The sequence below is a fragment of the Athene noctua genome, chromosome 1, assembly GCF_965140245.1.
Source record: "Athene noctua chromosome 1, bAthNoc1.hap1.1, whole genome shotgun sequence".
In the NCBI taxonomy this organism is placed as follows: Eukaryota; Metazoa; Chordata; class Aves; order Strigiformes; family Strigidae; genus Athene; species Athene noctua.
Genome location: NC_134037.1, coordinates 148,454,823 through 148,481,495, shown reverse-complemented (window position 1 = coordinate 148,481,495; position 26,673 = coordinate 148,454,823). Strand labels below are relative to the sequence as shown.

At 41.2% G+C, this 26,673-nt stretch overlaps 2 protein-coding genes across 2 annotated transcripts; one reads left to right on the top strand and one right to left on the bottom strand.

Moving 5' to 3' along the window:
* On the top strand, positions 1–6,681 carry PDZK1 (PDZ domain containing 1). Its single transcript, XM_074900950.1, has 8 exons — positions 1–210; positions 518–770; positions 1,735–1,871; positions 3,168–3,363; positions 3,599–3,795; positions 4,318–4,512; positions 5,307–5,606; positions 6,600–6,681. The coding sequence occupies exons 1-8, from the start codon at positions 1–3 to the stop codon at positions 6,675–6,677; spliced, it is 1,566 nt and encodes a 521-aa protein (XP_074757051.1). The 3' UTR covers positions 6,678–6,681.
* GPR89B (G protein-coupled receptor 89B) lies at positions 5,784–26,673 on the bottom strand. Its single transcript, XM_074900968.1, has 14 exons — positions 26,564–26,673; positions 23,047–23,106; positions 22,070–22,173; positions 20,394–20,500; positions 19,372–19,473; positions 16,148–16,268; positions 15,825–15,905; positions 12,429–12,538; positions 11,015–11,103; positions 10,533–10,625; positions 10,087–10,182; positions 9,437–9,526; positions 8,732–8,797; positions 5,784–8,572 (listed from the first exon to the last, which is right to left on the bottom strand). Exons 1-14 carry the CDS (start codon positions 26,603–26,605, stop codon positions 8,366–8,368), a joined length of 1,368 nt encoding a protein of 455 aa, XP_074757069.1. The 5' UTR covers positions 26,606–26,673; the 3' UTR covers positions 5,784–8,365.

Genomic DNA, 26,673 nt, shown 5'->3' with positions numbered 1-26,673 from the left:
ATGACTTCTGTTCTCCAGCCCCGAGAATGCAAAGTGACCAAAAAGCCCCAACAGAGCTATGGATTCTACCTGCGTATTGAGAAAGACACAGCAGGGCACCTCATCCGGAATGTGGAAAAGAACAGTCCAGCTGAGAAGGCTGGCTTGAAGGATGGAGACAGAGTCCTCAGGGTTAATGGTGTGTTTGTAGACAAGGAGGAACATGCACAGGTATATATGTCTGTTTAGCCTGGGATCCCTACCACTCTCTCATTACCCAGACCCACTGCCACGATGTGAAGCTTTCTCTTCCAGTTTTCATGGCAGCTTTGTCTAGAAAATCCAAGAGCTGAATCAGCTGCTCTGAGTATCTCCCTGCATCATTCATTACCCACCATGGCATGGAATGTCTTTGAGGTGCCTCCATAGTGCATAAGCAGAGACAACAAAAACAGTAGACAGTGCAACCCTTCCCTGGGGAGAGTATTTAGGTCAGTCACTCTAGCACCTGGTTGTCATTTCACCTTGTCCACTACAGGTGGTAGAGATTGTCAAAAACAGTGGGAATTCTGTTGTACTTCTTGTTCTGGATGATGCATCCTATCAAAAGGCAGAAAAGGAGGGAGTGAACTTGGAAGAGCTGGGTCAAAAGGTGTCAACAGGACAGCAGCAGGAGCAGCAGTCTCTATCACCCATGGCCAATGGAGCAATCACTGCAGTTCCACAACCCCGGCTCTGCTACCTAGTAAAGGAGGAGAAAGGCTATGGCTTCTCTCTGAAAACCACGGAAGGTGAGAGCCTGAGAAGAAAAGATGGGGGGGGTGGGGGTGTGTATATATATATATATATATATATATATATATGGCAGCAGGGATAGAGGCAATCACAATTTATAAATGGGAGCTAATGAGGACACACAAACTACTCTTAACAGAAGGAAAGTAAGAAGCAGCAAGGTAAGTTCAGATCAATCTCTAGTCCATTTCTCTACAGAATATGCAATGCATGGTTTTCTAAGGACCACATTTCTTATACAGTGGAGAAAAGATGAAAAAGAGATAAAAAGAATCGGCTATTATCTGCTTGTTATTTAAGCCCACTTACCAAAACCAAATTTGCAGTCCCTGCTCAAATACCAGATATACACTCAAGATGCTACATTAAGTCCTGTTCCAAATCACCTCAGGAATCAGCACACAAGGTTCTGGACAGCTGTAATAAACACTTTTCTGATCTGTAAGCTATTTCATTTAGAAAGCAAGGGATTCTGAACCTCTTCCACATATGCCTTTCTTCCGAGGCCAGTCAACAGCATAGGGAAGCCTCCTGGAAAGTATCACCTCTGACGAGTATTCCGGAATGCAGTAGAACTGCAAGACCAAACGTAGAAGTATTCCAAACACAGGAAATTATGAAATGTATAAAACAAGAATAAAAGCAGCTCTCACTTCAAACTGCAGGGGGAGGGGGCAGGAATCAAATCCCTTTCAACTATCTGAATCAGGCCCTTTGGCACCCTTGGAAGAGAAATAAAAGATTGTTTGAGCTGCAGATGAATGAACGCCTCCCCCCTGGCCTGAAGTGATTTTGCCGGGACAGAATAAGAGATAGAGGTGTGTCTATGTGGAAGGTTTGTGATGCCACTGTAATGTGCACATAAGAGTCTCTAAGGACATCAGTGCTGAGTTCCTTAACCATTAAATTATGGCATATTTCAGTGACTTACCCTGTGTAATGAGTTTTCATTTATTTTAGGACAGAAGGGGTTGTTCATAGTAGAGCTTTCACCACAAGGAGCAGCTGCAAAGGCTGGTGTCCAAAATAACGATCGCCTGATTGAAATCAATGGAAAAAACGTGGAAAATGACACACACAAGGAAGTGGTGGAAAAGGTATTTGTTTGTATACTGATTCATCTTTTGTTCCTGGCCCACTTTCACAACAAGTTATCAGGGTTACTGAGGAGTCAGGTCTGGCTGATTTGAATGCTTCACAGTAAACGCTGGAAGCGACTGTTCGTGTATCATCAGCACAGCAAAGTACCCCTCTGCTTTGGCTCTGTTGTCAAGCAGCCTCTTGAACTGAATGAACACTGCCACCAAGACAAGCCAAAGAATTTTAAATAACAGAAGTATACTGCTGCCAGGAACCCTTTTAAATAAATCATGCTCTGTTCCTAGAAGTCCTGGAAATACTCCTAATGGTAAAAGGGCAAGTCACCAGATGTGGTTTTCAGGGCAGGAAGATGGGGAACTCTCTGATGATACAGTTAGCATGGAACAGGGAAAATTCATGATTTTAGACAGTAGTTCCTTTCTCCTGTTAATAAGTCCAAAACTAAGGAAAATTACTGCACAAGTAATTTCACTACCTGGCCTCAGCTGCAAAGAACACTGTTAAGGAGGCTTCCAGCTTTCCACTATTTGCAGTACTGAAACAGCTGGAGCTGAAGAGACTTCAGAGCAGCATGAGACAGGCAGTACATGCTCTGGCATTCCAGCATCACAATTCAGCGCACACTACTAACTATGGACCTGCGCAACACACACGTGTTGTGTTGAGCTGTTATAACATCATCAGCAGAGTGACATTGGTTAAGAAGAGTAAAGAGGGCACCCACTAAACTAGAAAGGAATGAGAGAAGGATGGACTCGGGGATGTTGAACAGACACACAAAAACCCCAAACCTCAGAATTAGTAATACAAGAATACAGGGAGATGGAAGAGGACCAAGAGGGACAGAAACTTGACTCTTTGTCACTGTAATCTGAAATAGTGGTATAGATGGCATGATCTGTTCATACTGTAGAGTTCCACATCTAGATAAGCCAAGCACTTTCTACTGAGGCTCACTGGATTCTACTGGCACTGTATGCCACCCTCATGACACTCTGCAGCTAATTCCCTAGAGGTCAGGAACACAGTATGAAATACAGAAAATTTCCTCACATATATATATGCTGGATCTTACATGCCCAAGATCTTGTCATGGTCCAAATATCTGACTGGAAGAAAAAAAAAAAAAAATCAAGAGTAGCACAGTAGAGTAGCACAGCCAGCAACTTATGGCTCATTCACCAACAGCACCCATACACCACTATGTACCAGTACACCAGTTACCAAAGTATCTAAAATTCCCACATGTTGTTGAAAGGTTACCATCTGAGACTGTACGTGTACCGTCACAGGTAAAGAAGTCTGAAAATCATGTTATATTTCTACTTTCAAATGAAGAAACAGACCACTATTACACAAGCCAGAAGATGGTACTGAGCAAAGAGAGCGCCAACCTAAGACTGCTTCCCCTCAAACCACGACTTATGGAGATCCACAAAGGAAAAAACGGTTATGGCTTTTATCTACGGTTGGAACAAAATACTGGTGGTAAGAACCAGTGACAATCACTATACTGTTTCCTCCTGTATAAGGTTTGCAGACATCATTCTCTTTGACTTCTTGCTGGTCATCTGGGAGAAGTACTCCACAGACATGTTGGAAAGAAGGCTACATCAGGGAAATAGTCTCAATTCTGACAATCAGCCTTTGTGATGCATTTTAATGTCTTTAAACATACTAAGCATATGCCTTCACATCAATCTTTTCCCCCTTCTGATCTTAGATCATGTAATCAAGGATGTTGATTCTGAGAGCCCAGCAGCCAAGGCAGGTCTCAAAGACAATGACATCTTAGTAGCTGTCAACGGCGAGCCAGTGGATGGTCTGGATCATGAAACTGTAGTGGGAATAATTAAGCAGTCTGAGGCAAAAACCACACTGTTGGTAGTGGATAAGGAGACTGACACCATGTATAAACTGGTAAGAAAATGCAAACTACTGCTAAGAATTGATAATTTATCATTATGAAGATACATATGCAGCAACAAAACAGCCAGTCTGCTCTGACAGACATTTCTTCAACTTGCAGGAAATCTCTAAGATACACCAATATTTCAGCAACTCTCCTTGCACTTGTACAGCAAATGACTAAACACCCAAACTTTTGGCCTCATGCAGTATTTTATAGACACTATTGGAACAATTCTAAATTTAAAAACAATTCTAAATTTAAAAACATCACAAGAAAGGTTAGAAGTTTAAGACAGCAAATTCAGAGCTTACATGGCTGTGTAATCATTTATGAAAGAAAATAACAAAATTCCCTTCTCACATAGATCCAACACCGTAGTTTTCCACTCAAAAATTAATAGCATTTTTTTTATCACAGCTCAAGTCTGAGTCATTAAAAAGGTTTCACACAAACCATGTTGAGCATGAAAACCTGATACAGATTTCACAACAGAAGTCTTTATGTTTAAAAAGTTTTTTCACTTTTTTCAGGCTCAAATTTCTCCCTTCTCATATCACTACAAAGCAAAAGATCCAACCCCAGCTAAAATGCAGGAAAGAGTGGAGTTGCACACTGAGCAGAAAGTGAACCACAAGCCAAGAATCTGCAAGATGGTGAAGGGGCCTAGTGGATTTGGCTTCAGTTTAAACATGATCAAGAACAAGCCTGGACTATTCGTCAATGAGGTACTAATGTAGAATGAGGAATAAGGAAAAGCTGAAGCAGTCTGCTGGACAGCTTCCTCCCTTCTGTCCTGCAAATATATTCAACAAAAGCCACAAAAGACAAGTCTCTTCTCCAGTGCTCTCAGATAAGAGCTGCAATTGTTAAAGTCAGACTGACACCGTAAAAATAAGCACCAGAAAACACTCCTCATTCTATTTGATGTCTAAAGGGAAGGGGAATCCAGCTTTTGCATGATTTTTTTCTTTTATTCATTAAGCTGGCATGCTAAAATTAGTAAATAAGAAATTTTTTTGAGTGTAGAACACCCTAAATGTGAGACACCTTCATCCCAGTCTACCCCCCTTCTCTGAATTCCACAGCTGGCGAAAGTCAGACCTCTGCTATTTCAAATTATGTCTGCCTTCAGCTTTCCTGAGAAGAGGGGTTCCACTCATTACTAAGTACTAAGGAATCTGAGAAATGTAGTAAACTTTAAAGTTTCTGGACAGGGAACTGAAAATAATCAGAAAATTGGATTTGCACCTGCTTTCATGATTCTGCCATGCCATATTTCTAGAACAAAAATCTATCAAAATCAAGACATCTTAAATCTCAAACTGATGGGTTCCATGTTTATTACGCCTAGGCCTATTGCCTTTCCCAATTCACTTCTGACACAACAATTCCCCCTTCCCCATGCTTATTTTGCCATCATGTAAGCAAAGCAGTAACACAATAATCTAGCTAACCATCAGTTGTTAATGTATCTTTCCCAGTTTTATGCCAATACCACAGTTTGAACTTGCCTTTGCAGGTACAAAACCAGGGGCCAGCTGACACAGCAGGTGTTGAAAATAATGACTTTTTGGTGGAAGTGAATGGGGTGAATGTGATTAATGAATCCTATGACAAAGTGGTGTCAAGAATCCAAGACAGTGGTGACAGACTAACACTACTGGTGTGCAGCAAAGATGCTTACAAGTATTTCCAGGACCAGAACATGCCCATCACAGCTTCTATGGCAGATCCAGTCCATAACACTTCTGAACCTCCTGCTTATACAGAAAACCACCCGTCAGAGCCAGAAAGAAACTCACCTGAACCAAGGGAACGGGTGAGTAATACTGCATTAAGCACATGTTGAGGGATCATCTAGGGGATAGAAAAAGAACTTTTTTCAGCTAGTATGTATTCCTGAGCTATGATTTTTAACTTGAGCCTGGATTTTTACAAGTCAGTCTATGTTATTAAATGGGAAGCTGTTGTCTGATTATCATAAAACAACTCTTCCTTTCCCCACACATAATACAGGTATCTTTAATGCAACATTAAATCACAGAAAGGATGCACATACAAGACATTTTATGGCACGAGATAATCCAAATATGGTAATCCTTAATGATGATGGGAAACAGACAATACAATCCTGAAGTGCAGGGAAAGAAGTGCTTAAATACATCAAAAAGCATCAATCACTTTTGGGGAAATCAGGTGAAATATTTCAAAACAGATCATTTTGTAGAAGAAAGAGCAATTGATAGATTATGATGACAGTTTCTAAGAAATGTGCTGTTCGAAATTATTTAACTCACTTTACACCATTAGAAAGAATCTGAAGCATGACAGAAGTCAGAAAAGCAGGAGGGTATTTCTTCTTTAATCAGTCGTGTTGAATCCTTTGTGGTCAGCCTTAAATATTTAAATGTTCCTTTTCTGATCATGCAAAAGACAGACAATAATAAGACCAATACTGTCTCACGTTAAATTTTCATTACTCTTGTCTGCAAATGTCCAGCTGCAAGTTTTTTTCAAGTTTCTTAGTCACCAAGCTGCATTTTGCAGATCTGAGGTCAGCACCACTTTTGTGTGTAAATTCAGCAGGTATGGGAATTAAACAATAGGAAACCTCCATTGAACAAATTTCTCTCTAAATGTACTTAACCAGAAAGCACTTCAACAACAAAAATCACATTCGTTGGTTCATTCTGCCATCCAAAGAAGGACATTATTAGTACAGATGAAAACAGGAGTCCTTCCTAACATTGCAGGCTACCAAGCTTGTTTACTAACTAAAAATAATCAGAACGTATTTGTTACTCTTCTGCAGGCAAGCTCATCCTCCTCTTCACAATCAGCTGCCTCTACAAGAGGAGACAGGGACAACAATGATGACACGAAGTTGTGAGGAGACAAACTATGCCAAGAACAAAAAAAGAAACCTTCCAAATCCTCTTTCATCAATCATTCTTTGCTACTACACCTCCCAGAACTTGACCATTCCTAGGAGTGCCATACATGTAAAGGACTGCAATCTCTTGCTGAAATGCAGCTGCCCGAAATAAACACTTCAGTGTAACTTGCATTCATTTGACACACTGCAATTGTACTTCATTTGCTTTCTGCCTTGTAAAGCGGCACTTAGTCACTTACTTCTGTAAAGGCTTAAATAACAAGTATATAATTAAGTATATTGCATCAGAAGGTGGAAGCATTTTATAGATTCATAAGCATCTTAGCATTTTAAGGATAAGCTCTTAATAAAGAGCAACTGATTTCTCCCCATCTCCCAGGAAGGCAGTTCTCCCCCTGATCCAAGTCAACTCAATCTCTGTGGCGACTCTTCTATGCTACACTTGCAGCACTACAACTGCATGAAATGGCTTAAGCCAATGTATCTTGCGCATTACGCTCCTTTCTCCTGAAAACATTGCAGAAATTTCTCTCAGATATTAAGCTAACTTCACTGCTCAAGACATTTAAGCACTATTCTCTCTTGTCTGCATACAGCTGTGGATCACAGTAATTAGAATAGCATACATAATTCAGCCACGCAGGTTTGTCTAACTCCAAGTCAACAACATGTTGTCTTGAACGTGACGTGAATGGCTCTGTAATACTGCTGCCTTATACTTTACCTCCTTGCTATACACCAAAGGCAACACAGAACTAAACTGTTTAGAGTGGCTATTTTTCTCCCCCTAGGGTCATACTCTTACCACCTATGGTTTATGTTCCAGAACAATTTTAAAATAAACAAAGCATAGGAGAGTGGCTATGGAAAGCTATGAGCTTAAGTCACGTGAATAAAATTTACTTTTATGCCTTGAATTACATCAAGAAGGGCGACTGTAAAAGTATACACAGGTTGTGGGGAACACCAAATTTACATTATATAAGGTAAATGAATTTGTAACATGTAAGGTAAACAAAGCATAACTGTGGTCTTTGACTTCACACTGAACTCTAGCAAAGAAGAATCCTCAGTTACATTTATGCAGGGAGACAAAACAAAGGTGAGACTCAGCAACAGAAAGCTAATCTCCACCTCCTAAGGACAGTAGGTACTAGCGATACACACTAGCATACACTCCCTACAGAAATACAGTGAAATTCTCTCAACTTCACTTCTGCCAGACAGCAAATTTCTAGCTCACTTCCAGACAAATCTGTGGGGCTGACAAAATACAACTGTGATGCGTGCATAAGATATTACAAAAGCTTATTTAATTCCAGATTCAAACATTCAACACCAGAATTGCCATCCTCTGAATCCCAATTATGAAATGATTTTCAAAACAAAAATCACATTTCCTTCGTGCCTTCTGTAAAGATGTTCTTCTAACAGTAAGAGGAGTGCCCTTAGTCCTTGGCAGCGAATTATCTCACATTCAATATGTGCATCCCCTTTGCTTCAAGCTGCGGCACCTTAAGAAAATGAACCACAGAGCTTGATGATGACATGTGTGGAAGTTCAAAGAGCCAGTTACTGCTGGAGCACTCAGAATAATCCTGGCTCTCCAAGTTTTGCAGTCCACAGGAGTTGCAGCAGTGCAGCTGAAAGGACAGGGAGCAGTGCGTGACTGCAGTCCACACTTAGAGGGCCATATGCTTCTCTGGGGCTTGTTTGTGCGCTAAATAGAGAAAGAGGATACTGGACAGTGCACTAACTAGGAATATCACATCAAACCAGCGATGATAAAAGTTGAACTGGAGCTCTCCCAGGACTTCTGTAATAATAGTGCGATACTCTAGAGGCATGCTCATCCGGATCAAGAGCACTGATGACACAAAGTACATACCCTGCAAATTAAAAAAGACAAAGCAGTTGTTGTTGCACAGTGGGCTATCTGGCTAATATGGGTCAGCACACAAAGATTTTATTATGTGTATATGTACACACACACAAATATTATGCATGCATAAATGTTTGTAGGCGTGCCCATGGTTCTACATACTCACCATTATCTGTGCTAAAAGCAGAACAATAACATTGGAGGACTTGCTGCTGGAAATGGCATAGAAGAACTAGAAAACACAAAAAGAAGCACTGGAAATAAGCAATCAGATAAGTCTGATGTGCCTTATGTAAACATGAAAGGTATATACCATTTGGTATGTTTTCATTTAAAAAAAACAATAAAAAAGCATATTCTGGAGGAGTTAATGTACCCTGCTTTCAGAGACTTGCAGTCTTAGTCTTAAACATGAATCTCCCTAAGCCACTGGCGCCCTGTGGTAAAAGTCATATAACGATATAGATTGAAGTTTAAGCTTAGGTACCAAAAGCCAGGTCAAGACACTGAGTCCCATGCCTCAAGTTAATGCCTTTCCAGTGCTACCAGCAGCTCAAATTAAGCAATCTAAATTCTTTTAATCACCATCTCATCAATCTTGCTAATCAGCTCTTGCTACAGCATCATTCTGAACACTTGCTTACATTTAACATCTCATTCAACAATTACATCTCTTCAGCAACAGAGACTGAGTGGGGAAATATACTGCAGAAGGTAATTTTCCTCCCTTCCTCCCTCTGCAAGTGTTTATATTCCAGTATGTAAAACAAAAATGCGTATTGAAAGTTTATAGAGTATTTGTCCCTTCTAAAGTTAAAGATCTGACAACAGCTTTCCTGGTCCAAAACCACATAAGAGTCCTGGCTCTTACCTTTGTAAGTGTGATTAACAATCCTCTGATAGAGGTAACAATAATTATTCCAACAAGAATAAAGGAAATGTGCTGAGACCAGAATTTCACCTGTATCAATAAGAAGAATACAGTTAAATCTCTAACGCTAACCCCATTTACACACATCATATAGCTGCCAATTCTTGAGTGTTTATTTCCTAATTGTAGAGATATCCATTGTAGACAGGTTTATACAAGACCTTTTCACAAATATATTAGCAATTATTTTCCCCAAACACATGATAAAAAGATTTAGCTTACACCAGTCACAAAGAACCCTGTATTCACAGGGATATATTTAAAAAGTGTAAATGACAGAACACCTATGTGCACAAACAAACATAATTACTCTGCAGTAAATGTATTAATCTAAGCAAGTTGACTAACGTGTTTCCATTTGCCCAAAACAAATAAGCAAATCACTGCCTCTCTGGCAAGACCGTATTACCAACCCAGCATAAAATCAGTGTGAAAGCAAAATTCATGGTGCATCTTCCCTTCCTCCTCAATAAATCAGAAGTCAAAGTCACATTCTCAGGGCTCTACCACGCTCTCCTTATCAGCAGTATGATTTTATTTAGGTAAGATAAGAACTGCTGAAAAGGCTATAAGAATTAATAAAGTCTCACATCAAACTGGATTCCCAGATAATTTACAGTGATCTCAATTCCTCTTGTGACTGGATCAGTCTTCCCCACACGATCAAATACAATATTGATGGTTGCCTGCAAGAGAGAGATGGATTTACATTTAAATAAGAGTATAAAAGCATACCTCACTGTTACATGTGAGACACATGCAGGACTCTCTATCCCCAAACAAAGGGACAGGGGGAGGTCGGACTGTCTAAGAAGGTGCAAAATGAAGCATGTAAGAATTGCTCGTCTAATGCTCTGTACAAAAAGACAAGATCCAAAGCTTTATTTCAATCAAGAGCCAGCTTCTTCCAGAACTTCCAGAAGCAGGATTTTAAGGAAACCAGAGCATTACTTGATGAACTGCACACATAGCATAATCTATGCAGGGTGTGACATTTGCATATGTCCACATAAAACACATTAAAACATTTACATACCATGAAGATTTTCCAGACACAGTAAATGGAGAAAAAATAACCCAAAAAATTGAAGTATTTTCCCTGGAAAGTTTTGGAGTACTCTATTCTCTCCTGGAAATACAGAAAGAGGGAAGGGGAACAGAACACACACACAAAAAATATAATTTCCACGATTACCCATAACACAAAATTTAAATGGAGCACCAATAGTAGCAAACACAGCTTTATCCTTCTACACCTCTTAATTTAAGTGTTTCTGAACTCAAAATTTTTTATTCAAAAGTTTCTGAATGGCTTTAGGGACATGAGGCATACTCCGGTATGTACCTGAACTGGAAAGAAACTGCCATCTAGACCCAAAATTAAAGCAGACCCTCACTCCACCACATCACATTTCAACATTTACCTGCTGAACAGCATTCAATTTCTTGTAACATACATTCTCTTTTGAACTACTCTGGCCTCTCAACACCCATCTGGGCAGTTACTTTGCTGTGTACCTTTGTCGCATGCAAGTCAGCAGTTTCCAGAAAAAGCTGCCGACTCAGCTCTTCTAGGGCATCCACTTCTTGCTGGATAAGGGACAGATCTGGCAAACCAGCATAGTCAAGTCTAGAATACGTCACAAATTCTTCATTAAAACCAAAACATTCCCCACCTTCAGCCCAAGCACCACACCTAATGTTCTGACCACTTTCTTGATCCAGATCAGTTTTCTGATTCTGTCTTAATGCTCCTTGTTAATCCTGCACTCAAAGAAATCTCAAGGATACATGTATTGCACACTACTCCATTTTAAGAAGGTAGGCAGTCCACAGTATTTAGGCAGTCATGCAACAAGCTCTTAATTTCTCTGCCTGGGCAACGCACCACAGAATAGAACCACAGCTCTTGGAAAACTGCTGCTCCACTTTGATCAGTTTCCCTTGTCACTGAAGTGCATCTCACAATATGTCACTCTCATACTATCTTCATAAACAAAACTGCTGAGTAACTGCTCCAAGAGATTAGTGATTATTATGAAGGGTCTTGTCAAATAGCCAAATTCTGATTTTAACAGCTAGTGGGAAAGGAGAGGAAGAAGAGTCCTCAGCCTTAAATATGCAAACTGCACTATTTAGGTCGTCTGGCAGAAATTGCTGGTAGGCAACGGTAAGTTAGAGAAATACAGACCTTTGTAACTCCCAACAGATTCCTTCTACAGCTTTCATATGGGCAGAGCAAGTTCTGTTCACCTGTTCCTATCCACCCTTTTGTCACACCACTATAGTACCAGCAGCTAGCCTGTACCACGAGAACGATTTATTTCATCAACAAGTTGCTTCCTGCCCCTCTTTTTGTCACAGCTTTCCAACATGGCCAGAAAGCCAACTAAGTATAGGCTAGGTGAATTGTTCCAGCACCTCAGCCAACCCCATTGTTTTGCTCATGTACATCATGGGTTCCCCAACCCAGAAGAGCATATTTCAGATTACAAGAAAAATACACATGCAGGTCAGTCATATAAGCATAGGATACACCAGAATAGAAAGTTGCCTCCCACATCAGTGATGTGAGGGGGTAGCCATCTGCAACGTGACACTGTAAGTGTGCACACCTGTCCTGAGATCTGCTGTACACCTCAACCATGGTGATGCAACAGCACATTTACAGGGCAGGGCAGGGCAGGGCAGCAGCATACAACTCCCAACTGTGTCACAGTAAATCTATGCATCCAACCCCTGGGCAAAAGGTCAGGCAGTACAGTACCAAAGAGCAAACTTCCCATGAGACATTAAGCCTTTTGCTCAGACTGCTGAAATGTGTTGAAACACGAATGCTTTGTAACTGGCCCAACTAACACTCTTCCTTTTAAAACAGAAGAAAGCTGGAGCCACCTCCCAAGGCAGGTGCCAGCATGCAGATGAAGGATACTTTCACTGCCTGCAACAGATGTTGTAACACTTTTTATCATTCCCCAGAAGCCAGTGGGTTTGTTATGCACTTCTCCTCTCTGGAACATTGTCCTATGAGCCACTGCTATCCTGAAAGAACAGAAAACAAGTCCTTAGGAATAAAGTATTTTAATAAAAAAATTAAAACAAAAAAAATAACCAAAAACACCCTAAAACCAGTTCCTTAGAAGGCACTGTTAAACTAAATTCACTGCAAACAGATGCCCCTGTTTTTTTTCCCTTAGCACCAATCTTGCTTCATAACATTATCTTGATTAGCTCTGGAGTAGAGCCCAGATCTAATCAAGCAAGATTCAAGAAGACACTTCCCAAGATTTCCATTCAGGATCCTGCTTCAATCCTTAAAGGGATTTAAACTCAATTAAAAATAAAAATTCAAATGGATTTCTCAGTCATATGATTAGTCGCCTTCCTTTCCTCAAACACATGACTGTGCTATCTCAAGTTCAGGAATCGGAAGACTTCTCATGCTCCTCTCTCCCCTGGAACACCTCTTCTTTATCGCTGCACATCCGCCTCCTCCACAGGACTGTGAGAGCTGGATGGTATGCAGCAGCACTCCCTGATATGCTGTCACTCACTACTGGGCTGCATGACAAGCTGTTATGAAGCAGAAACACAGAAATCCATTATTGGACTGAACCACTGGATGCTTCAGGCAATCTGAACGTGACTCCTAAAGCTAATTCCAACACTACAGCAGCAGCTGCATATTGTCCCTCACACTCCCATGTGCACCACAGCATAATCCCCACGAGCAGTGCTGGCTTCTGGTCTCATTCCCTCACATTTCTCCCCATTGAAATTTGTGAGACGGTTATCCACTCCTAAGCCGAACACTATTCATAGGATTGCCAAGGCGATCCATGATTCGACAATGTTCAGGTCCTTTCTTGTAGCTGCAGCCCGTACTGCTACATTTGGCACCGAGCCCTTTTCAAGGTTGTTGATAAGCAGTGTAATAAAAAAAAAAAAAAAAATTAAAAAAAATCACTCCTCCTTCACATCCAGGGAAAGAAACACCCTTGGGGCACCCCACATAACACACATAAAAGCACATACGGCCACAGACTACAAATAACAGAGATCCTAGAACGATTCAATTCATCCTGATAGCTACCAAATAAAAGAATTTCATTTTTAATCCTTGCTTTCTTTCCAGTACCGGATTCACACATTCCATCCCAAATGATCCACAGCACTGCAGCAAAAATGCAGCTATGTCAAGGCGAAGCTCAAAGCTCTAAGTACACAAACGCAAATTTCTTCTTTTGAGAGGTGGCAAAGATCTCTGTACCCACAGAGTAGTCAGGAGTTCTGGAGACCTCATAGAAAAGATACACTGGCAGAAACCACACACTTTGCCTACGTTGATATGTGATACATCTATGTCAGATAGCCTGATTTGACTCTAACATGAAGCAAAATGAAGCAATGGTGTCACAGACTCTAGGCATTTCAAACCTGAGGCTTAGTTACGTCATATTTGCAACACTGAATATAAAGAGCCTGCCAACCTTGGAGGTGCGTTTACATAAGGCTTTACTCGATTACACACAGGAAGGAGAGAACAATAATTCCTGTACAAAAAACATCAGGGAAAACAACTTTCAACAACTATTCCCTACTGACAAGGAAGCCAGTATGAATAAGGGTTGGTATGATAAGAAATGTCAAGATCAGCAGACAAAACAAAAAAGCTTTATGTTCTATTGCCTTATAACCCTTATGTGCATTGATAAGTTCTGAGTTATCAGTAGTGCTGAAAAGGTGGCCAGCAAGTAACTGACAATTTACGGAACTATAGCATTTACCCTATGCTGTGAAGTACTGCTATTCCCACTTGTTCTGCCAAATGATTCGGATTGCATTTGGACTGATACAAATCTAACTTTCTAAGCTCTGCTTTACATGAGCAAATAGTCCAATCATGCAAGCCACTGTTCCCTGTCAAAGCAAAAAGAGAACAAAATCTACAGAACTCAAGCTTCTGCTATTTCTTGCACATTTCTGAGACTACAGTTTGGGGGCATTTTTTGGTTATTTTTTTTGGTTGGTTTTAAACACAAACACATGAACTTCATTATAACTCCCAAGCAATTAACACATTTTACGTGGCTCTTCATAATGGTTAAAAAGTTGCTACATTCTGAAGATTCCCTGGCCACAGGAAGGCAAGAAAGCATTGGTCAGTTCCAAGTCCCAGACATCCTTACTTTTACCCCAGCATCACTCTCCCTGAACCAGAAGTCCAAAACCACTGTACAAAACTGAAGAGCACAGAGTCAGAAGCAGCACTGCACAGTATCTTTTAACTCCAAAGCCAGTATTTTAACATGCTCCTAGTCAACTGAATCAATTAAACCTGAGTAATTAAATTCTCTCACTACTTACCATCTCACACAAATACCAAGGTAACATCTGTTCACCAGCTAACATCTTCAAGGGGGAAAAAAAAAGTTATGCTTTAACTCCACTTCCATATGCTAATACTGATCAGTAGATACACATGCTGGTGACTAATTCAGCAAGGTTAGACCACCTACAAGATCCCTGGTCATACATTTAAAAGTTCCATTAAAACAGTAGTGTGCCAAACAAAAGCCTGGGGGACTGCTATGAGAATTCAGTGTCAGTCAAACCTTTGAAGTGACTATGATAATTGTCTTTATTCTGCACAATTAGTAAGGCATGCAATACGTAATTTGTAACAGCAGACAAAATCTTTTCAGTGTAAATGAAATTACATTGTCGTTTAGGGTACATGGAATAAGCTAAGCCACCAAAAGCAGAATTCTGATGGCATGCTTGTGCACTACCCTACATTCACATTAGCAATGTTTTGCAATTCTGCAAAACTTGACTAATGTGAGCCTTGCCATTTGCAAGAATATAGCTGTGTCCATACCAGCTCACTAGCCTGCTTCAGCTTTGACCAGGGAACACCAGATCCACAGAGCAGGAGAGCGCTCAGCATGTGTGAACTGATTTCAGTACTGAAACCACCAGTAAGAGCCAGCTGCGGTGGCTTAAGTCACTTCCTCATCAGGAGAGAAACGTGCCCATCTTACAGACTAGTCAAATTGCCATCAGAGAGTTACAATTTCTCTTGAAAGCCTAATCCGTGCCACTGCAGTAAGAAAGGGCACAATTTAGTGCACGTCTGGGGAGAAAACGAAGTTGTGTTTCAGGCCAGAATGAAACACCACACAGCTCAACTCAATTCAGCCACCTGCTTCACTGGAACACGTACCCTCCACAGGACTAATAATTTTGGTAATTTCAAGAACCATCTTATACCATACTGACTGAAATCATTGAAATAAACCATTTCATGCTACTGCTACCGTCTCACCTTTTTTTCTTGCTAACAATCATGTCCATAGTCTGAAGGAGTCGTCGCTCCAGAGCCAGAATATCTGCATCTGTCACATTCCTGAAAATGAAGACACCCAGTTAGGCCTGCTACCCCATTTCAGAGGAAATATTCACATGCCCATGAAACAAAGAAGAGAGAAGCCTGCATAAGAAGAATATGCTTCAGCAATGGAAACTGTTCTAGCATGTAGACATGGCCATAGCCACATTCAGAAAAAAAAAAACTTGAATCAATGCCATAGGAAAAGTAGAAGAATAATCTCAAAAAGGTGGGCAAAATATTTTACAAGCTGCAGTTACCTGAGAAAGTAGGACATGTAAGTGTATGGACAGTTGACAGCCCCAAATCCTGACAGCAAAGCCATGAGCGTCACCCCAATCACACCCACGCGGCTGATGAGCTGTTCTATAGACAGGATTCCTGAGAGAGGAAAAACGCAGCATTAGTAATCCTGCTCTCTTCACTCTGCTCCACACTTGGTCCCTTCACAACATAACACACATACAGAGCTGCTTAATGAAGCCGACTGCCTTCCCACTGCAGTGACCGAGGTAATATGAAGTACAGACAGGGACGGTGAAAAGAAATAGGTAGAAAGCCTCCCGCAGAAAGCACGTTACCATGCTTAGAAACAGAGATGGGAAACTCTAGCTATGTAAAAGCTTAAGACAGATCAGGAGAGGCCTAACAGTCAATATTTTGGTTCTAAACTAATAAAACACCCGTGACTGCACTTTGCTGAGGTGGGAACAGAGATCAGCCACCAGACACTAATAAAGGAGTCATCTCTTCCACAAATCCACTTCTGCAATAACCAAAATTAGAGTTACCAAACCAGTTGTCCCGGCAAACTGGCCCAAAAATGTCTGAACCATAGAGAGGAGCCCTGTCCTGTCAACTGTTATTAGAAGTGAGCCCTCCACATCAGGTGTAATTTGTGCCTGTAGGACAGTGGAGTTAAGACAGCATGGGAAGCTTATGCTGCTCTTGGCTGTTCAGTATTCATCTTGTGGACACACACACATTGCTGAGGTGACCAACAACAAGGCATTCCACCTCAGCGCCAAGAGGACTCTAAAGCATATATTCACATAATACAGCCTGTGCTGTAACCAACATCAAGCACTGAAGTTGCATTTATTCATTTCAGTCATCAAACACAGACCTCAACATGTCTTCTCAGGACACAGTGCCATGTGTATCACTCACTTTTTAGGGAGGTAGTTACAGAGCAGCTGCCACACACAGCACATTTGGAGCTTACACGATTGCAAAGCTGAGATGGCCAAGTGCCAAGCCACATTTCATGCTTCAGAGAAGGGGAATAAATGATGAAAACAAGGCAAAAAGACTTCACAAAGGGAGACTGAGACACCCAGTCATGTGCAGCTGCATAGAGATTTACACGAGCTACAGAATGTGCTACAATACACTGGCCTTTTGCCCCACACTCTGTCAGACAGCAGCAGTTAAAACAGAGGTGCCTTCAAAATGACATGACATTCCACTGGTTAAAGCAATGCTTCCCAACAACACTCACAGCAACCCCGCTCTTGTGATCAGGTCAGATAAAACGAATGTTTTATCAACTCAGATAAAGACAGGAGCTTTATTAGAATACTAGAATGTAATTGAGTAAAGCACAACCTTCCTTCTGCTAGGAGCTCCCAAACTCAGGTCGATTAAACAAGCTGCAGATCAACCAGGGCTGCTGACTGGTGGTGTATTTCCCCGCTGCAGCACACCGCCATCACCATCCCCAGGCAAGGCACCCCTGACACAGGGTGCCAGTGCAGGCACCTGAAAGGGCTCCCTGGTACACACAACTTCCCCGGCTGCCGCACACTGCCATCATGCAGGCAAGCAGGGTGGGGCACACTGAGAAAGACACCACAGGTAATGAACTACAGTGTGGGGCTCATTAAGCACGGCCTCCTGTCACGCTTCCCTCCACAGTAGGATCCCACCTGTCTGAATTGGGCCACTGCCACATGACAAAGCCATGCAGCAGCCCTGTCTGTACATAGAGGACGACAGCGACCCAGCAGTACAGCAGGGGAAAAAAAAATAGAATCCTTTGTTTTAACCTTATGTCTACACCTGGCAGGATAAGGCACTGTACAACTCTTAAGCGGAGGTATCATCCTGTAAAGCAGAGGTTAAAAATAGAGAACACCTCACTACCAGTTTTGGAAATCTGCAGTTGTTACACAGCTTCACAGAACATCTTCAGTGATCTGAAGAGGGTTACCTTTTAAAACCCATGACTAAGGTCCCACTGGGTTGTTATATTCTGTCAACTCAAGCACCTTCTGCATCTCAAAGTGGATACGTTTTTCTTGGCAATGAAACACTGGGCAGAGGGATCTGCACTATGTACTAATTGTTGTATTTCAGTGATAAAAGACACAATTACAAAACACAGATACACACTTTCTCTTAGGAAAGTTTTAGGATCACAGATGAAAGGGTGAGCGAACCCTACAGCAGTTGGTATCCTTTAATTTTTCTCTTAGGTACAGGCTAAAGTAGCTTTCTAGAGAACAGAAAGATTAAGCTGACCATTACCTCTGCAGACAGACATATTCACCAATTTGAGTGAAACTGACTGAATTTCACCTGTTGAGAACAATACAGAAACAATTTTCCAGTGCAGGGGATAAGGGAACCCAGGTGACAAACAGTCACAGTTTACAACCCTTCAGCACACTTAGGTGCCTGAAGAATCCTTTACAGCACAGTGAAGCACATGCCAACAAGCTCTGCTGGAACCAAACCAGCCCAAGTGCACACGCAGTATCTTCATACTATAAATAGTCTTGGTTCCATGACTGCAATGCAGAAATACCCAAGCTAATTCTGCACATAAATAGCTCTGGCATCCAGCAGGACATACCATTCTAGTACCACGCAACTGTACTGCCTCTGGGCTCAGGCAGTGCACGAAGCTGTACCGAAGCTAGCACGCACTGCCAGACGTGTTGCTGGCTACATTCTGCATGGCTCTGGTGTTTAGGCACTTCGCCGCGTTTTGTCAACTGGACAGCCATCTATGCTAAACTGATCTGATTTCGGCCACAAGAAACAATAACCTGACTGAAAAAAAGTCACACGATGGATTGGTTGTCAATTCTCTTCTTAAATAAATTAGCTTTAGTGTCCACAAAAAAAGAAACAAGTGAATAAAAATTGTGATCGAGTGGAGATGAAGTTTTTGTGTCCTCAAAAAGTACAGTGTTCTTACACAGTTTAAGTTCAGTTAAGATTCATTCACTTTCCTAGAGTTTTTCTGTGGTACTGGAAGAAAACTAATGCAAATAAATTTTTACAGATGCATCCACCCATTTCTGTCAGTCTGACAACCTTCAGAATGCAGATTTCAAAGCAGAGTAGACTCTCAGTTGCAAGAACTACTTTCTACAGTCCCAACTGTAGAGCTGTGATAATAAAAGCTCCAAGATAAAAGTTAGATAACAAAGCCTATTTTCAGGAGGGAAAGAATCAGCAAGAATATGAAACTCACCATGTTTTGGGCTGAGGATAGGAAATGGATCCCCCAACTTCCAGAAGAAATACATAAACGTCAACCACAAAACACAGGCAAAAAGCAGTTTCTGTCTGTGCACTAACAGAGAGGAAAAAAACAGTATTTTAAAGACATTCTTCCTTTAGGGCTTTTTCGAGCTTGCAAAATTGCTACATTGGTCCAAAGGCTGCTTTGAGCACAGGTGGCCAAAACAGGTGTCAACTGACAAAGCTACAATGAGCAGTATGCACCCCTTCACTTCCTACAGGACCAGCTATTTGATAGACTGCTTGCAAGAGCTAATGCAGTGATGCACAGCTTCAGCTTCCTGCCCCCACGGCCCTATGAACCCTATGAAGAGGGCTGCGCTGTGAACCAGGGGTCACTTAGCTGCATCTTTCTTGTCCAATCCTGAACATGAAACTTGAAAACATCTTTGTGCCAAAACCACACATTTAATACTCCCAACCTACATGTCTAAGCTTAATACAAAAGAGCAACGAACATCAACAGCTCAAGGGTAAATGTCCATTAGCGCATGGAAGAAGCCTCATCCAGACAGTAGTATGCAAAAAAAAAAAAAGCGAAAGTAATTTATTGAGCTTTTCTGCCTCAAGAATGATTTATTGAGCTTCTCTGCCTCATTTCTTTTACTTCCTAGCAGAACAACAGAGCCAAGGGTTCCAGGGTTTGGCTGCAAGCTTAAAACAGAACAGGAACAAATTCCAGTAATGTTACTCTGAAGTGCTCAACTTTGTCAAAACTCATACAGAAAAACTACATTTGTGGGGGTCAGGTATCTCCTAACTGCTCAACAAACATACTAAAGCATTACTTTAAAACATACTTTAGTTCATACTAAAGCATTAAGTTCCAAAGAGAAAAAAATCTAGCCAGAACAAAGCCAGAGGAAGGAGGGAGCTACAGGGATAGTGACCAGCACATCTCTCAGAAGTTATTTCTCATCTGTATGCGCAGTTTGAGGTTAGCAGCCCCACTGCCATAAACCAAGTACTCACATAATCTGATATTGCTCACAACAAAGTAACCAATGTAGAAGGGTACCATGAAGACTAGGATGAGCAAAATGACACACAGGTTCAGCTTCCAGTGAAAATATCGAGAGCTGAAATTAAGCCAAAAATACTGATTAGCATGCTATCATAATACAACGAATTTCTCAAAACCAATTGCCTGTCAATGCAATTCTCTCAACTACATCAAACATTAGGTAATAATACTGTCCTATCATATAGCATATTCTGGATTTTGTTGTTTGAGTTGCCGGGGGGGGGGGGGGGGGGGCTGGGCTTGTTTGTTTTGTTTTTTTCACTTGGTTTCTTGGTTTTTAATACAGAGCTCAATAATGTATTTCAAAACTAACAACTATCCCAAAAAACACACTGGGCTGTTTTATCAAATACTGTATGTTCTACAGTGACTAATGCCAATTGCAATATGATTCATTTGATTTACTACTCATCTAGTTGAACAGTAAATCAAAACTAAGTATAAGCAGTAATTAATTTTGTAATGAGTGGTTGAGTCAAAGAGGAGCTAATTCACATTGAAAAGATTAAAAATATTTAATGTTCATAATTCAACATTTCACTTCAGAGTGAGTTGTCTCATCTGCAAGACATTGCAGAGCAAGAATTTAAAAATACAAACACGGACATATATATATCTATATCTATATATCTATATATATATATATATATATCTCAAAATGATCAATACTCCCCTGATCAGAAATGGAAATAAGAATCATCTTGGCTGAACTGATTCACTTAGTTTGAATAGAAAAATACATGTCCCGTTCCCAGTATTAACTCGTACCCTCTTTATGCCTCAGGGAACGAGAAATTATGAGGATCCTTGCCACTTTTTCCTAGCTAATTCAGAGGCAAACATTTTCATCTAGATTGATGTCCAGCCCTTTACTGAAGCTTATAAAAAGCATTCTCAGTGATCTCTCTGGCTGCAAGTTCTACAGATTAATAACATGCAGTCAGAACTAACCTTACCTTTTATCAGTTTTGTACTTCTTGCCTTTCAACTCCTCTGACTGCTCTCTTATACTAGTATGATGAGAGAGAATAAATAGGAAACCCAGCTAGTCTCTACATGTTACTGTTCTATCTTCTCTTTCCTACTGACTTCTGAAGTAGACAGTTTTTAACATGTCCTTTTTGTAGAAGTCCCCACCCTATGTCAAGGGAGGATGCGCCTTTGATTCACAAATACTATATTATTACAGAAGTAGTTTTCACTCCACAATTAGCTTCACATCTTATTCACTGTTCTGACCACCACAGAAAAACTAATGCTTATAGTTTCTATAGTCCTTAACATCTGAAAAGTGCTCTTCAGCATGATCTGAAGCTTTACAATACTCCCATAAAAGAAATCATTTCTTTTAACTCCACAAACGGAGAAAGTCAAAGACTAAAGCCTTGCCCTAAGGACCTAGACCACACTAATAGCAATTGCATGGAAATCGGGAGCTTATGGCTTCTAGTCTCATGTCCTGTCAAATAAGCAAATGTTGCTGCTCAAACGTCTTCATTGAGTTGTTGACAATTTTCTCACTTGATCTCCCCAATCCAAGACTAATCCATTAATTTACAAGTTGGAGTGAAGATGCTGCAAGAACACAAGGCAGGCTAGTCCTTGACTGAGCATCCAGACTCACCTGCTGTTCAGTACACCCAAAATCTCAAAGATGATGAGTTCAAACATGGTACAAGAGAAGGCAAAAGTCACAGAGAAGATCACCTGGACCACATACTGTCGCACCTGCAACGGAGAGAACAAGCCAGAGACATCAGGCATTTCCATTCCTAGAACAGCATCCTGATATCCCTGAGGTAACAAAAAACAATCACAAGGTACGATGGCACACAACTGGGTCTCTTGCTTCAAGGCACCTTGCCCTTTATTTAAATAGGAAGAAACCAACAGCCTGTTAGAAATCAGAGGGCAAAAATGTAAGCTGTTCTGTATTACACCCATCACAGCTATTGGCACATGTAACAGAGATGCCTTACACAGAAGGGATGTCAAGCACACAATGCTCTAAGTCAACTTGACTCATGATAAACCATTGCTAACAGAGCTCTTTGGTCTTAACCTCAGATTTAAAAATAAGATCAGAAAAGCTTTCGGGGTCTGATTTTGGCTCACACTTAAGCCATCTCTGACCCAGATTATATTCTCTCATACTACTCTAGGGATAAGAGAATGAGGCAGTTTTATCCCATCCAATCCTCAAAAACAATTCAGCCACAATAAACACACCTCACTGAGTTTAAATTTAACCACTGAATTAGATTTTTTTCTCAAAAATGTTATAATTACATAAGGCAAGCTTATTCAAGCAAAAGGCAAAACACTTTCCTATTACCCCTGCACCTCCTCCACATTTATTTTATTTATTTAACAGTGTCCAGTATGAAAACTTCTACTGGTCCCAGAAGAACCCATTTCCTCAATTATCTTGGAGTCTTTCAAATAGAAGCACAAGAGAAAATTAAAGTAACTGTAGAGACAATTAAAAAGAAGACAAGAGGACTTAAAAAGAGGAAAAAGGCCAAATACAGTTTTAAAAATATTTCTATAATTGGGAGCAACTTTTAAGATACAGACTTGTAATGAAAGCTCCCTTCTCACCTCATAATCCTTGAAGAGCTTACGCATGAAGAATAGCCACCCAAATCCAAAAAACAGCACCTGCAGAAGAGATGAAGCACTTAATATTTGTATCCAGCAACTTGCAAAATACAATCGCTACTGACTGTAAATGAAACAAATGGAAGGAAAAGAGCTGGGCCAAAGTACCCAAGATCCACAAAAGATTAAAACTTGCCACAATACCACGAAGAGAAGAATATTTTAAATATTCAAGAGTAGCAGACACAGAAGACTATGCCCTTACAGAAGATCCAGTCAAGACAGCCCAGATCTGTATTCCCAAGCTCTCAGAATACCTCAGTTCCTGGCCTGCCAGTATCCTTTGGCACTGTTCCTGTTTCACTCTTCCAATCTATGGAACTACAGCTTATAGTTTTTCCAGGAAACACGGTAGTGGAGGCCAAGTAACCACCTGAGTGTCCACAAGATACACATCTTCTAGGGATGAGTAAAATTTATAACAATACCTGGTGTTTGTTTAAGCCTAGAAGTGCATTTGGTTCTTCTGGAGAGGTCTTTCCACTAAATCTGCTTACACACTGACACAGTGTGGGTGACAGGTGTTAAAAGCATCTCTAAGGTATGGAAAAGGCAGTGCTGAATGCCTCAAACCACAGTCTGGAGTTGCAGAAAGCCACACGGACAAGGAAGGTGAAGCAAGACAAGCCAATAATGCTTTGCATTTCGATGGCTCTCAGAGCACTTTACAAAATCTAGTGAAGTTTCAACACACACCTGAAGAGGCAAACTTAATATCACATTTTGCAGATGACTTAAATGAAACAAATACAAATTAAGCATTGTGGTCAAAATTGTAATTACCCATCTTCAGACAGTAAAAGGAGACTGTGTGTTCAGGCCTTACATGGGTAGCCCCATCTATTCCTCAGAAGACTGAAAACAAGTGTAAAGATTTAAAAGAAACCAAGTAAAAAGAGAATTCAGAAGATTATTTTTATATATATATATATATATATATATATATATATATATATATAAGGTAACGTTGACCAAAGCAAAAAGAAAAACCAGTGTATGTCAGAAAGCACTGGACAGGGATAGTATTTCTTCTCAGAATACGTGGAAAAGGCCAAAGCATTCTGTACCCCTGTGGAGGTGGGAAATTTTCAAAGACAAAAATGCAAGAATCATTGTGAATCGCTGTGCATCAGGAGTAACTGTATCTCAGCAGTGGCAAAGGTAACAGACTAACATGACTTCCAGACATGGAATACCCAGAACATTGGGCAAGAGAGATCAAATATATTTGCCTTGAAAGAACTGAAACAGTAATGAGGTCCACTGATTGGTAACACCTGGCAAAACTTGTCTGAGAGGGACTTTAGACATTAAAGTAATTAATAGCAAAAAGGGTAAGGTATTGCATTAGCCTCATATCTGCAGGTCATAAGTTAAATAAGTATGATAAGCAAGTGATATTTACATAAACTAACCCCACATTTAACAGTGGGAAGGAGGAAAAAGGTAGAGACAAACTCTTCAAAAAGAAGTAAATAAAGTAAAAGAAAGAGATGAGGAGATGATCAGGTACAATAATAAGAGGAAATTATATATGAAGATTAGATTTCCCTTGTGTTAGGGAATGTACAAAAGCATAGAAAGACATCATCGTAACAGTCCACACTCTAAGACACCGCAGGCAAATGTGACACGTTAAGTCAGAAAATTCTTGAGCATCTGATAATTACATGCAGCAATTTAAATATTAATATTTAAAAACTTGATACTTTTGAAGATGATGAGAAGATGCAAAGCTGACATTACAAATGAAAAGAAAGCAATTAGATAAGTTAGATCTTAGAATGCAAAGCAAATAACAGGCAAATTTTTGTTCTAGGTGAATTACTAACAGTATCAAAGCTACACTCAAGCCACTGACAATGAAAAAAGCATGTTAGGAGAAAAAAATCAAAGCATTAACAAGTAGGAGGGCACAGTACTTCCAAGAAATAGCCAAAAGCTGAACTAAAAACTGTCAGAAAAACTAAGGAGTTATGCACTGAAGTCTACATAAGGCAACCAACTGCAGCTGAGAGGTGAAAGGTTCTCTTGCCTCAGCTCATCCCTCCTCACCGAAGAACCAAATTTCATCCCAGCTCACTCAGAAGCTTATCTGTGATCCAGTTAAACTCATTTAACCAGATACTGAAGAGAGCTCAAGTAAGACAGTATGACTGTGTTGCGAAGCAGAATTGAAGGAGTAGAACCTTCCACTTTTGGCAGAAGCAGACAGTTGGACCACTTCAGTTGCCAGAGAGGAAGCAAGTGTATTTAGATGCTTACTGAGGAGGGAGCAGGGTAGCAAGGAGGAGAGGAAGGTCAGAGAGAACACAACGACAAGATAAATCATTAGCAAAGGAGGATAATGAAGAAGGAGGCAGTATTTCCTCCCACAAAACAATAGGGCAGTTGCAAGTATGTTAAGACCATAAGCCACTTCATAATGATAAAGATAGGATGACATGAAAAGGTTTAAAGGGCTCCTAGGTGAATTCAGCTGGTGTAAAACAAAGACCCATTGAAAGACGACTTGGATGGTAGCAGAAAGAAAAAGCTGAAGAAAGTGCTGATGGATCAATGGAGGTGGTATTTAAGACCAAATAGTGGTCGCTTTTTTAATTCTTTAAAGCAGATCATGAAAAATCTTCCAAAGTTGTAAACGAGCAAATTCCTCAGGGGCAAACCAGGGATAGAAGACTAGGATAGACTAGAACTAGGAATAGAAATAGAAAATAGGAATAGAAATAGGAATCGGAATATTTCAGCTGCAAGGGACCTACAGTGATCACCTGGTCCAACTGCCTTCTTAAAGAATATCAGAAACAAAGTAAGTACTAAACAGAGAATAGCAAGATGAGTTTCCCTGTCTGTTCCAACTAAGAAAATTTAAATTTTTAAAGTGATGCTGCATTACAAGAAAAACTTCATTCCCTACAACATTATTTATTGAACATTTTTATGCATTACACCCTGACTTGGCAATTGGAGGAGAGCAAGGGTCACGGTGACGCCTAAGGAAGCGGTCCGAAGACGCATTCAGCTTATCTACTCCCGCAACAGGAGCTCCGGCGACGGGAAAGGGCAGGCAGCCATAAGGTGACAAACTAACAGCCGAACTCCCCCTGAACTTGCAGCGACGAAGGTTTTTTTTTTTTTCCACTTTTGCTGCTGGGCAGCGGGCGGGAAACGCCGAACGGACGGTTCAGGCGCGGAGCCGTTCCCGCGGAGGGGCCGGGCCAGGCCCGAGGCCAGGCCGGTGCCGCTGAGGCCGCCCCTCGCTCCCACCGCCCCGGAGGCGCGCGTGCGCGCCCGCAAGCACCGCCCCCGCGCACTGCCCCCGGCCGCTGCCGGACGGACGGCGGGGCGGCGCGACAGGCCGCGGCGGGCACCCCCCGCCCTCGCCCCTCCAGGGCGAGGGGACCGGGCCGGGCCGGGCCTGGCAGCGCAGCGCGGCGCGGCGGCAGCGGCGTCGTACCTGGGAGGTGACCATGATGCTGGAGTCGATGAGGAAGCTCATGGCGGCGCCCGCCGCCGCCCGCCCCGCTTCCGGTCCCGAGCTGGCGCCGGCGGCTGCGGCGCGCAGGC

Bases quoted from the DNA above. Each gene is read 5' to 3' on its own strand.
- PDZK1 (XM_074900950.1), top strand. From the start codon at position 1: ATGACTTCTGTTCTCCAGCCCCGAGAATGCAAAGTGACCAAAAAGCCC. The intron at 3,364-3,598 runs GTAAGAACCAGT...TTCTGATCTTAG, and splicing joins GTTGGAACAAAATACTGGTG to ATCATGTAATCAAGGATGTT. The intron at 3,796-4,317 runs GTAAGAAAATGC...CACTTTTTTCAG, and splicing joins CTGACACCATGTATAAACTG to GCTCAAATTTCTCCCTTCTC.
- GPR89B (XM_074900968.1), bottom strand. From the start codon at position 26,605: ATGAGCTTCCTCATCGACTCCAGCATCATGGTCACCTCCCAG. The intron at 23,107-26,563 runs GTACGACGCCGC...TCTCTTCTGCAG, and splicing joins GCATCATGGTCACCTCCCAG to GTGCTGTTTTTTGGATTTGG. The intron at 20,501-22,069 runs GTGAGTCTGGAT...GCTTAATTTCAG, and splicing joins TTGGGTGTACTGAACAGCAG to CTCTCGATATTTTCACTGGA.